The sequence below is a fragment of the Manis javanica genome, chromosome 12, assembly GCF_040802235.1.
Source record: "Manis javanica isolate MJ-LG chromosome 12, MJ_LKY, whole genome shotgun sequence".
NCBI classification, from domain to species: Eukaryota; Metazoa; Chordata; class Mammalia; order Pholidota; family Manidae; genus Manis; species Manis javanica.
In genome coordinates this window covers 27,635,236-27,649,126 of record NC_133167.1, presented here as the reverse complement: position 1 = coordinate 27,649,126, position 13,891 = coordinate 27,635,236, and the positions used below count along the sequence as shown (strand labels likewise).

The 13,891-nt window shown below is 33.3% G+C and overlaps 1 protein-coding gene across 7 annotated transcripts in view; it reads left to right on the top strand.

Moving 5' to 3' along the window:
• Positions 1-13,891, top strand: part of ADAM23 (ADAM metallopeptidase domain 23) — a 179,714-nt gene that overhangs the window by 101,843 nt on the left and 63,980 nt on the right. For all 7 annotated transcript variants that reach the window (XR_012123597.1, XM_073218278.1, XM_073218280.1 and 4 more), the window contains exons 7-10: positions 842-914; positions 1,707-1,783; positions 3,463-3,528; positions 12,900-12,971. Coding sequence is in view for 6 of the 7 variants with exons in the window: in XM_073218278.1 (XP_073074379.1) it covers positions 842-914; positions 1,707-1,783; positions 3,463-3,528; positions 12,900-12,971 (288 nt within the window). In the remaining variant the exon portion in view is untranslated. The remainder of the gene's footprint in view (positions 1-841; positions 915-1,706; positions 1,784-3,462; positions 3,529-12,899; positions 12,972-13,891) is intronic.

Sequence of the window (13,891 nt, the reverse complement as noted above, 5' to 3'; positions counted from 1 at the left end):
ACTACGCTTCATCCATCTCTAAGAGAAATTTCTCTTCACTTTTCAGTGTGTAATCTTCCAGTTCAATGATATATTCCCATATTTAAAAAATTAATTGGATCATTATTTTGTAATATAATTTTAACTCAGTAATGCATCTCTCTGAGCCTCAATATTTTTATTTGTAAAATGGAGATAAAATATGTATTGTATGGCATTCTTATGAGGATTAAATTGGGTAGTATGTACATCCACAGTGCCTGGCACATACTATGTACTCAGTAATGGAAGCTAATATTAATAATAACAATGGAAATAAGGCATTTCAGAAATGTAGTTTCTGGGGCAAAGGATATGAATATCTTCAAGGTCATTGATAGATATTACTAAATTTCTCTCTGAACTACATACCAGTCTACTAGCAGTGTATGAAAGTGCTTTTTGCCTTGTAACAGTAGTTAGCTATGGTTATTATAATTTTTAAAATACTGTGCAACTTGATGGCAAAAATGAATTTTTTAAATTTGCATTTTGAAGAAGTATTACTTACTATTTTTTCACATATTCATTGACCATTTGTGTTTTTCTTATCAATTTCTCATTCATTGCTTTGAAGAAAGCTAAGGTTTGAGAGTAGCTAATAAAACTATGCTTTTCTCTAAACTGGAATAATTGCATGATGCTCTATTTTATTTAAAATTAAAGTTTTCAATATCACATAAGCTTTTCATTTTTCATAGCTAGAACGTTAGTGTATAAATGTTCTTATTTTAGAAAGGATCTTAGAGAAAGTTCTAACACTGTCCCATAGACGGTTGATGACATCTTGCTTTTTAATTGTCTACAATTGTTTTCATTTCAGAAAAGCACAGGCCGACCACATGTGATCCAGAAAACCTTGGCAGGACAATATTCTAAGCAAATGAAGAATCTCAGTGAGTTTTAATAATATCCATTATATTTTACGTAATAGAAGCCACGACTTTGATGGGACCCAGTAGACACATAGGCTTGTTGCAAAGAGGCTTTGCTCTGAGATCTGGAGTGAGCAGTATCTGTCAGCAGTGAACTGTGTTCCGTGTGATGAGGCATGGGCAGTTGTTTCTGATGGAAAGACCGAAGTAAGAAGCTGCATTAAGAACCAGAGGATATGGCCAAACTTAAGAGTGATTTACAGTGTGGTTTGTCCTTAAATTTCCCTGGCAGTTTACCACTCTTCTCTCTCTCACATTCTGGTCCTAAGGCATCTAAGATGCCGTTGCTGGCAAAAGCTGCTTTTGGATTACTGGGGTATGCAGTGTTACTTCTGTATATTAATGACAGAGTCTTTAATTATGCATAAGCTTATGCCATACATTGTTTTTAATTCTAACATTAATTAAGCATAGTAGAATTCTCTTAAATTTTCAGATGTTGTGGGTCAGGTAGCTGTAGGTCATTCTGCTTATTCTAATAAGCCTTGAACACCTCATTATGTTTTTGATGATGTATGGCAGAAAATTATAGTTGAACTTTAAGTTATAATTTGAGAATTACAGATTGAGTTATATTTGTGACCGCAAGAGTGTGAAATGCTTAAAGATTGATGTACTTTTTCTCCTTAGTTTATTTTGGTTTTGAGATGACATTGCTATCAATGTCACTATTCCTTCACATAATATTTTTAAAACATTCCCATTGAAATGCAGTCAAATATAAATTTCAGAATTCCTTTTTCTTTTACACAGGTATGGAAAGCAATGCCCGGTGGCCCTTTCTATCTGAGTTAAAGTGGCTGAAGAGGAGAAGGAAGCGAGCAGTGAATGTGAGTGTGGCATTGAGCCATGGGTGGGGCTATTTCACTCAGTGGCATACTGTGCCTGTCATCACCCAGTAGCTAAGGGTACCTATAGCAGTTTAGATTGGCTAGCTTCCTCTTACAAACAAAAACAACAAACCAAAACCTGCTCTGATTTGAGTCTTAGAGGTATATTTGAGTCTTACAGGCAATTTTTTTATTCAGTTATTCCTGTTGGTGATATAAACCGATGATGGTGTTCTATGAACTCTGATATCATAAAAGGAATGTATTGTTTTAGCTTTATTTTCCAAGTGTTTCATATGAAAATTGCAGGGGTTTTTTTTATTGAAAGCACAGCAGACTTTTTAAAATATGCCTTCCATAACAAAACATTTCCGTTAGCAAAAAAGTAGGGAGCAGGGGTAAGTTTTGAAATGTTGTCTAATTACTCTTATTTGTATTTCTTTCAAAGTAAAAACTGGTACACCAAATTTTGAAGCTGGATGTGTTTTTCTGAACAGAATGAATCTCTCTGACCATTAGTATCATGTTAGTTACTAAACAAGAATCATATAATTATATAATCAACAACTGTTGTATAGCTCCCATGTATTGATAAATGTATAGGGCTTTGTTACTGAAATTATGTTCCTAGTCTTTTTCATAATAGATTAGAAAGCTGTAATGGTGGGGACTGTCTAGTAATTACATGGTGAATGCTATGTAACTGAGAATTAATTCCACAGCATATAGATTACATGGTAATTTACTAGATAACTTAATGAGTAATTATACTAGAAATTGTACATTTTAGTTAATGTTTTGCTGAATGTATTGCTTTGTGAAATTAGACCATCTGCCATCAAAAACTTAGTTATAGGTTAAATTATTCTCTTTTATGAGCTGTCTTTGTATTATGGTGATTACGGATTTTTTTTATACTTAGAAATTTCTTTTTGCTTACTCTTGAAGATGTGTTTTGTATTAATAAATTTTATATAGGCTACTGACATTTCTCTACAGTCCACTCTTACCAAATATAAACTGACCAGTGACCATGTACATAAAGAAAATTTTGTTTTCCAACTACTAAAAAAAAGTCCAAATGATGGCTAAAGAACTTAGTCCTGCTTTTAAAGGATTGTTTAATAATAATAAAATTTTAGAAGATTTAGAAAATAGTAATTATCAGTGTTTGTTTCTTTGAAAAGTTGTGTGGTTAAGAATTAATATATTGTTATTAGCATTTCACTCCATTGACTTAATGTTTCTATTTGACTACATGGATACCTGTTCCAGATGTACTGTGCTATTTTTATTAAATGAGTTTTAAATATATTCTTTGACTCTTCAATAGATATGAATTTTTTAATCACATTTTAATGCCAAAGAAATTGAGATTTATTTTAACAGAATTATAATGTACATTTTCTCTGGACTATTTTTACATAAAAGTCATATAAAAACAACATAGGCTGTCCTCTATCTTGATAAGTACTATAATGATAATTAAATATAATCCTTTCCTGAATACTTGAATGTTTACCCATACTTTATAAATTCTTTTTATTTCTTCAATCAAGTTTCTGGTGTTTATAAGTAGGAGGCAAAGAGTTCTGAAATTCAGTCTACAGCTTAATAGCCAACATCAGAGATATTTTATATTCACTACCATTATAACTAGGTATTTTTATTTTCTCCAGCCATCTCGTGGTGTGTTTGAAGAAATGAAATATTTGGAACTTATGATTGTGAATGATCACAAAACGGTAAGAATATAGAATCTATGGGTTTTAGACCTGATAGCTTACTTAAGAAAGAATACATTTCAACTTTCTATTTAGTCATAATTTGTTACTTCTTAAAGCCATGTACTTAGATGCTTTATTTCCTTGGAAGCCATATATTTAGATGAAAAGGTGGTTTATTCCATGATATTTAGACAGCTTGATTTTTATATAATTTTCACAACTCTAAACTCTTCCTTTACTTAATAATGATATAATTAATGGATTTAACTATTTGGCATCTTTCACTTGTCTTCATCTACAATTCCTATTCTCTACTTCATCTCCGTGTTTGGTCCCTGCTCTCTAATTTTATTCCATTTCTTTATTTTGCTAAAATGTTATTTTTTTCTTCCTAATTATTTTGATTTGTGGAAGATACAATTATAGGAGATAAACATACGCAATAAAGGTATATCTAAAGATACTATTTGTAACTGATGTTTATCTTCCTTAAATATTTGAAAGATAAATAATATTATGTTACTTCTGTCAAAGAAAAATGTGATTCAGTTTGTCATCTCAGTAACACTTAAAAGACATAAAAAGTAATTATTGATCTCCATTGGCCCCTCTTAAAGTAGAAACTTTCTTAACCATATTCTACTTTACCATTTCTCTTAAAAATGTCTTGGCTGAAGCCTAGAACATTCTAAAGAGTCTTATTCAGTGGGCTGTTTGCTGGTATACCCGGTACTTGTGGTATGCTGGTTAATGTTTAATACCTAGCTTTCTGAAGAAAAAAAAGCTTGATTTATACTGTTTGCTGATATCCATGGTATAAACATTCCCACCATGGCTGATGTAAACCAGCCAGATGAGGCCAATAAATAAAGCGCTGGGAAAAGATGCATCCAGTTGGCTGTTGTGAACTGCTGGGAGCTCGCTTCAGCATTCCACTGCCATTCTTCCCAAATGGCGGAGGCCAGTTGTAATTTTTGCTGTAATTACATAATTTAATTTTAAAAATTATATAAATGAAGAGAAAAAGCAATTGTTTTTATGAAAACTAAGCTACGTATCTGGAGAGATGAGGTTCTTTTAAGAATTACCTAAAAGTCAGGTATGGGTGAAAAACTTTGCAACAGAACTTCAGATTGCTTTGCAAATATCTTTAAGAGCTTCTTTTACTTTAAGAAAACAAAAATTACATTAGTAGACCTTAGGAAAAGACTGTGTTTCATACAAAAATGACACATGAGATTCTAATCAGACCCTACACAGGAAAGGTCATGAAACCATATATGTATATTTTATTATTCCTCTTGCCTTTTTTTTTAAATTTATTTTTTTTTAATTTTGGTATCATTAATCTACAATTACATGAAGAACATTATGTTTGCTAGGCTCCCCCTTTCACCAATTCCCCCCACATACCCCTTCACAGTCACTGTCCATCTGCATAGTAAGATGCTGTAGAATCACTACTTGTCTTCTCTGTGTTGCACAGCCCTCCCCGTGCCCGCCCCGCCACTATACATACTAATTGTAATGCCCCCTTTCTTTTTCCCCACCCTTGTCCCTCCCTTCCCACCCATCCTCCCCAGTCCCTTTCCCTTTGGTAACTATTAGTCCATTCTTGGGTTCTGTGATTCTGCTACTGTTTTGTTCGTTCGGTTTTTCTTTGTTCTTATTCTCCACAGATGAGTGAAATCATTTGGTACTTGTCATTCTCCGCTTGGCTTATTTCACTGAGCATAATACCCTCTAGCTCCATCCATGTTGTTGCGAATGGTAGGATCTGTTTTCTTCTTATGGCTGCATAATATTCCATTGTGTATATGTACCACATCTTCTTTATCCATTCATCTACTGATGGACATTTAGATTGCTTCCGTATCTTGGCTATTGTAAATAGTGCAGCGATAAACATAGAGGTGCATCTGTCTTTTTCAAACTGGAGTGCTGCATTCTTAGGGTAAATTCCTAGAAGTGGAATTCCTGGGTCACATGGTATTTCTATTTTGAGCATTTTGAGGAACCTCCATATGCTTTCCACAATGGTTGAACTAATTTACATTCCCACCGGCAGTATAGGAGGGTTCCCCTTTCTCCACAACCTCGCCAAAATTTGTTGTTGTTTGCCTTTTGGATGGTTGTGATCCTTACTGGTGTGAGGTGATATCTCATTGTGGTTTTAATTTGCATTTCTCTGATGACAAGTGATGTGGAGCATCTTTTCATGTGTCTGTTAGCCATCTGAATTTCTTCTTTAGAGAACTGTCTATTCAGCTCCTCTGCCCATTTTTTAATTTTATTATTTGCTTTTTGTTTGTTGAGGTGTGTGAGCTCTTTATATATTTTGGATGTCAATCCTTTATCGGATGTGTCATTTATAAATATATTCTCCCATACTGTAGGATGTCTTTTTGTTCTATTGATGGTGTCCTTTGCTGTGCAGAAGCTTTTTAGCTTGATATAGTCCCACTTGTTCATTTTTGCTTTTGTTTCCCTTGCCCAGGGAGATATGTTCATGAAGAAGTCACTCATGTTTATGTCCATGAAATTTTTGCCTATGGTTTTTTCTTAGAGTTTTATGGTTTCATGACTTACATTCAGGTCTTTGACCCATTTTGAATTTACTTTTGTGTATGGGGTTAGACAGTGATCCAGTTTCATTCTCTTACATGTAACTGTCCAGTTTGGCCAGCACCATCTGTTGAAGAGACTGTCATTTCCCCATTGTATGTCCATGGCTCCTTTATCATATATTAATTGGCCATATATGTTTTGGTTAATGTCTGGGTCTCTATTCTGTTCCACTGGTCTGTGGCTCTATTCTTGTGCTAGTACCAAATTGTCTTGATTACTGTGGCTTTGTAGCAGAGCTTGAAGTTGGGGAGTGAGATCCCTCCCACTTTATTCTTCCTTCCCAGGATTGCTTTGACTATTCGGGGTCTTTGGTGGTTCCATATGAATTTTAGAACTATTTGTTCCAGTTCATTGAAGAATGTTGTTGGTAATTTGATAGGGATTGCATCAAATCTGTATATTGCTTTGGGCAGGATGGCCATTTTGATGATATTAATTCTTTCTAGTCAGGAGTATGGGATGAGTTTCCATTTGTTAGTGTCCTCTTTAATTTCTCTTAAGAGTGTCTTATAGTTTTCAGGGTATAGGTCTTTCACTTCCTTGGTTAGGTTTATTCCTAGGTATTTTATTCTTTTTGATGCTATTGTGAATGGAATTGATTTCCTGATTTCTCTTTCTATTAGTTCATTGTTAGTGTATAGGAAAGCCACAGATTTCTGTGTGTTAATTTTGTATCCTGCAACTTTGCTGAATTCTGATATTAGTTCTAGTAGTTTTAGAGTGGAGTCTTTAGGGTTTTCTTATGTACAAAATCATGTCATCTGCACATAGTGACAGTTTGACTTCTTCTTTACCAATCTGGGTTCCTTGTATTTCTTTGTTTTGTCTAATTGCCGTAGCTAGGACCTCTAGTACTATGTTGAATAACAGTGGGGAGAGTGGGAATCCCTGTCTTGTTTCTGATCTCAGAGGAAAAGCTTTCAGCCTCTCACTGTTCAGTATGATGTTAGCTGTGGGTTTATCATATATGGCCTTTATTGTGTTGAGGTACTTGCCGTCTATGCCCATTTTGTTGAGAGTTTTTATCATGAATGGATGTTGAATTTTGTCAAATGCTTTTTCAGCACCTATGGAGATGATCATGTGGTTTTTGTCCTTCTTTTTGTTGATGTGGTGGATGATATTGATGGATTTTCGAATGTTGTACCATCCTTGCATCCCTGGGATGAATCCCACTTGGTCATGGTGTATGATCCTTTTAATGTATTTTTGAATTTGGTTTGCTAATATTTTGTTGAATACCCCATATATTTTTTTTAAATGGTGACTTAATTTATATTTAAATTTTCAGTTGAGACTCTGTCTTAACAGATATTTTCTTTTAATTACGAAGTACAACTTCAATTATGTTGAATATTATTCAATAAAATACCTTTTAATTTTGGGGGGAGATGGTGAACGTACAACATAGAGAATGTAGTCAATAATTCTGTAACATCTTTCTATGTGCTGACCGATAGTAATTACACTAGTTAGGATGAGCATTTAATTAATAGTGTAAATAACTGTATAATCACTGTAGTGTGTACTTGAAATCAATATAATATTGTATATATTTAACTATATTTTCATAAAAAATATATTCTAATTTTATATGCAGATTTATTTTATTTACTAGAGTTTTTAAATATACTGCTTAGTATTTGTTAAAAGCAGAATTTATTAGAACTTTACATACAATTTAGGAAATGTCTTCCCTGACAGGAAGGAAAACCAAATACATAAGCAGCCGTTTTAGGTAATGTAGGCCCCAATATGAGTTTATGAAGGACATTGATTTGCTTGAAATGCTAAGGTAATTTTTTCATCTGAATTATTTTTGTTGATTGGAACATAGAGATTTTTTTCCAGCTACTTCTCAATACTTAGTATTGTGGCATGTTGTGAGATCCTTAACATTATGGCATATTGTGGCATATTGTGAACCTAAGCCTTTCTAACATCCACTATACAAATACTCTTAAGGTAGTGGAAATAATAAATACATATACAATACCTGTAAGTTCACAAAGTACATTCACATATACCTGATAAATGATAGAACGGTTCTCCAATCCATGCCCTATAATTTCAAATACCTTGTTCCACCATCCCACCATCCTCTATCAGGAAAGCATATGAAGCTATCTACCAGAGAGTAGATCTCAGTAACTGTACAAATAGGAAACTTGATGATTTTTTACACATTACGTATTTTGGATTTATATTTTAATCCTTTACAATGGAAGCATTTAAATAATCTTGTCTTATGAGAAATAAATTAGTACCCTCTTTTAAAACATTTTTCTCATATATGGAAAATTTCTGTACATTATACCACATATTCTGTGATAAAGTCACCTTATTTAGACCACCAAATCCTTTAATGGTAAATCTTGGTAATTTAACTTATTATAATTATTAAAATGAGTGAAAACTAGGCATGGTATGGTCATCTGTCTTAGAAACCAGAAAAAAGAACTATAATTTGCTCTGATAAATTTGGAGACAATACATGTTAAGAAATGGGAAAAAAAAGCTTTTATTCTTGACTGGTAACATTGCCTTAAGTAGAAAGAAATTGCCTAAGATTATTTCTACTATTTAAGGCATTATTCCACCTATGCTAATAGAACTAAATATATTCCTTTTCCTTTAAGACCAGGTTACATCCTAGTTCATAATTGTCCCAAATAAATGTGTCATTTTTTAACAATTTTCTTTTGACAGCTGAGAAAAGTTTTTTTCTAAGGATGCTTGTATGAGATGATAGTTTTCAGTTTGATTGCCACAAAGAAGTAAGTCATAACATGGATCAGATAACTTAAGTTCATATGTCGAAAGTAAAACTGAACTAGAATAATCAACACCTATTTTTAATACGTGGAAATTTTAGAATGATCCTTGGGATTACTCATAACTGTTACCCTCTTGTTGAAGATCAAGCTCTAATTTAAATTTTTTTCAAAAAGCATATTTGTTCTGGAAGAAAAAGCAAATATGGCACTTTAAATGTAAATTGTTTTCAGTGATCAGAAAATGTGAAAGTAAATTTTATCATAAATGGAGATTGCACATTTTTCTTTATATGCAAAATTAGTTCTCATTGATGCAAGAAATAGAAACCCTTTCCTGCATTTACATTCAGGCTACCCTCTTTAACTCAGAGTAACTTAATATTGGCTTACTGAAAAATGCAGATACCTTATTTCAAATAAACATCTTATTATCAGTGGCTTTCAATTAGAAAAGAAAAATCCCTCAATTTTGTAGAAAGAATCTTACTAGCTGGCTGGTGGAACTTAATTTGCAAGCCAATTATAACCTTGATAAGGATTGCAAACAATTTTTTGAGTCGCTTCAGTTAAATATGAATATTAAAAACCTTATTCTAATAGAAAATTGGTTGAAATATTTTAATGTGCATGAAAAATTAATGTTTTGCTTGTATTTGCTATAATCCTTACGTACAAGTCAGTAAGTACAAATGTATACAAATAGCTCGAATATTTTTAATTTAAACTTCATTTAGTTTTCCTTATTTAAAAAACACTGTTATTTTATAGGTACCTAACAAATTATGAGTCCTCATCAATAATCATGATTTATTTGAAATACACATAAACTATTTTATAAGAATTGTTAACTGAACAAGTTTATCTCCTGTCTCTACCCAAAGTAGGCACTGAATTCTAGCTGTGAAATTCCAGTTATTTGTCCTCTTTGAGCCTCATGTATAAACGGGGATTATAAGACCTACCTCTTAAGAGTTGTGAGGAGTGAATATTTGTTATAGGAGAAACACTTAGATCCTACTACATCTTAGGTGCTCAATTAAATGGCACTTCAAGTGAACAAATCTAGTTGTTGCTGTTCATCCTTATCTTACTTGCTGTCTTGGCAACATTGGACACAGTTGATTACTCTTTCCTGTTTGAAACATTTCCTTTATATCAGCTTCTATGACACAACAGCTTTCTCCCTCACTGGCGAGTTTGTCATAGTTTTTTTCCATATGGCCTCAAGAATTATGAGAGTGCCCCACAGCTTGGTTTGGGGCTTTATATAATGTCATCATCACTTCCATTCATCACTCTCTATACCTTTAGTCTTCTGAGTTCCTTTCTTATATATCCAACTGCCTACTTGGCTCCCTGCTTCCATACTGAATAGGCATTTCATATTTAGTGTTTTTATGTCAGAACTTTAGGTTCCTTATTTCTAAGCTTCTCTTCCCTTAGTCTTTCTCATTATTTTGAATGGTACCACCACCACCCCCGCTATTCAAATCAAAACCCAGGAGTCATCTTTTGTTCTTTCCTCACCTTCTGCATCCTATTCATCAAAAAGTCTTGTGGGTCCTCTTTTCATAGTGTCTTAAATCTACCCTCTTCTCTCTGCAGATGTCCAGTATTCATTATCTTTTGTCTGGACTATTGTCATAGTTTCTCTCTGCTTTCATCCTTGACCCCCTCCAAGTCACTCTCTCTACAGCAGGCAGAGCGAACTTTCTAAAAACAAAATCAGGGACTTGGAAGTTACAAATATGAAATAAATTAAAAACTTATTACATTTTGATAGACTTCAAAGAGACCTTATTTTATTTTTTCATTCACATGTCCTATTTTCCACAATCAATATACTATAAAAAGAAGTCTCCAAAGACAAGTAATGACTCTATAGCATCTTACTACGCTGATAGAGAGTGACGGCAATGGGGGTTGTGAGTACTTGATAATATGGGTGAATGAGGAAACCACGATGTTGCTCATGTGAAACCTTCATAAGATTGTATATTAATGATACCTTAAATTTAAAAAAAGTAAAATCAGTAAATAAATATTAAAAAAAAGAAGTCTCCAGAAATGACAAATTAATGTTCAGAAGCAAAATAAAATTTGTTTTAGTAAGTGTGTAACACCACTGCATTAGAATAGGTGTTAGTTAATGTTCTCCTTTGTTTTTTTGGTGTGTGCTTCTTAATATCAACAGTTTTTTTAAAAATTGAAGTATAGTTGATATTATACTGGCTTCAAGTATACAACAGTGATTCAACAGTTACAAACATGATTAAATCCTCAGCTCTTTTGTTAAGAGTACATTTTGGTGGCATTTAGTACCTTCAGCTAGTTCCAATGCATTTTCCTGACCCCAGAGGGACTTTTGCTTTTACTTTTAGGAGTATCTTTGTAATTTTTCAGCTTATGGAATTTGCTAGGCAACTTAAAATGCTTAGCTCTTGACAGCAACTTCTTTACAGTAGGTTTGAAAACACTGTTAAAGTGTCTGAAAATTTTTAGATCAATATGATGTTTTATGACCCAGTTACATGCATAAATTGAAGTTTACTCTAAAAGAACAGATCATGATGCCCATTGGTAGCAAATATTATACATATAAATAGTTATAAATTAATGAATGCTACTAGAAACACAGTGTCACAATGTTAAGTTTATCATGGGTTGTCAGTGTGCTAGTACCATGAAAAAATACCTCATATATAAGCACAAGAACATATTTTCTATGTTTAAAAAAACATAGTGACAGGGGAAGAGAGAGAATGAAATGAAGGGATTCTGATAAATTTATAATGTGGTCAGAGGAGAAAAAAGAATATCATGGATTTCCACTTTAGAAATATTTTTAATCTTTATAAAAGATGCATTATTTTAATTGAAGACAAATTTTTAAAGACTTATGATGGAAATCCAATTTGGTAGTTTTGCATATTTTTCTTTTTTCTCAGGGGGTTTGATCCCCCCCATGGTTAAGACTTCGGTTTTCTAATGTCCTCTCAAAGACAGAGCAAGGTACTCCTTGCTAAAACTATAGTCTTCCATATTTTGTTATTTAAATAATCTATTAATTTTCTTTTCTTTATTAAATTAACATAAATAACCAGACACAATTATAAACTATTGCCATACTTCATTTTTACTTTTGTCTCTTTTTTGTTCTGACTTTGGGCAAAAGCAAAAAAGCTTCATTTGGAGGAGACATTCTTCAGAAAGAATATAGTAAAATGCGTGCCAACTGCATTCCGTGTCATGGATAGCATCTCCAGTGTTGCCTAAGAAATGTCCTTGATTTGTCCAGTTGAGACTACATTTCTTGGTTCGAGCCTTTTAGAAGGTGGTTAAGATCATTTCAGTGAAAATACAAGGACAGCATTGCGGTCCCCTCCCCTCCCCTCCCCTCCCCTCCCCTTCCCTTCCCTTCCCTTCCCTTCCCTCCCCTTTTCCCTTCTCCTTCCCCTTTCCATTCCCCTTCCTTTTCCCTTTTCCTTTCCTTCTATGTAAATTGAGGCACATACAATAAAATACATAGATCTTAGTGTACAGCTCGATAAATTTTGACATGTATGTACTCTCATGTACCCATCACCCAAACCAGGATATCAAACATTCTCATTAATTTTTCCTGTTTCACCTGTTAGACCCATCCCCATTCCTGCTCCCTTATGGCAATCGCCAGTCTGTTCTCTGTGTCTATGGGTCTGTGGGTCTATTACTCTTTTGTTTGGTTGTTCATTTGTTTTGTTGGATCCCGCATACAAGTGAAATCATATCATGTTTGTCTTTCTGGTACAGGTGTTTTAAATAGTTTTTCTGCCTAACAGAGAAATAAAATAAGAATACCACCATTTCCAACATGGCACAAACTAAAGTTTATGTTTTTGATGCCAATTTCTACTATTGTTGTGAGATTTCTGCTTTTAATGAATTTTGAAATTTACCATTAAATTATGATGTGGCAGTGACTGGTTTGCCTTTCTCCCCCAGTATAAGAAGTGTCGCTCTTCTCACGCACACACCAATAACTTTGCAAAGTCTGTGGTCAACCTTGTGGATTCTGTAAGTATCCTGGTTTTCTTGAACCTATTTTTTTCCAAGATGGAATTGGTTTATATCTCTATTTGCTTTCTTGTTACTTTAGATCTTTTTTGGGTAAAAGTAAAAATGCCATCCTTAAGCTGATCTGGCTAAGAAGTTATAGTGCAGTCTGATTCACAAAGAGTAGTGTTATCAGAGTTTAAGATGCTGTTGAGTTATCCTTGGAATCCCAAAGATGCTATTACCATTGTTTCTAAGTGACGTCTAGACCTCATTGCCACCAAGTTTATGAAGGACAAAAACACTGGAGAAAATTAGCTGCCAAAAAGAGTGTAAATTACCTTAACAAATGAAACCTTGTTAATAATAACCAGTTGAGCTTATTGTCTTGAATATGTGGCAGAAGAACTATCAATTGTCTTAACTATATGAACTGTTATTGTCTTAAATATATGGCAGAAGAATAAGTTGAGGTGGAGTATGGAGAATTTAGGAAATAGAAACATTTTTTTAAGCACCCAAATTAATTTTCTTAGTGTTCCCATTAGTGGAATGCTTCAGACTTAATTTCTAAATGACATAATTAAGTGTAGTCTCCAGATAAAACTAAATTGAAACAGCAAAATATGGTATTTCCTCTCAAAGACTTCTAACTTTATCTTTCATATCGATATTTTTTCCTTCTCATTTTGTGTGTTATAGAGAATGATGGTTAAGATTTTCTTCCTCTTTCCTGCTTTAGGTAGGAATTCCATGGATGTGAACATTGTATCCCAGTATCTGATGTTATGTTCCACCAAGTAGTTCAATTTGACTAGTCATAAATTAACTATAGTATACTACTGTGTATAGTCTAATGTAATGTGCTATTTTGTTCAGCTGAATATATTTTTATCTGATATTAATTGTTTCCATATCTCAGCTATTGTAAATAGTGCTGC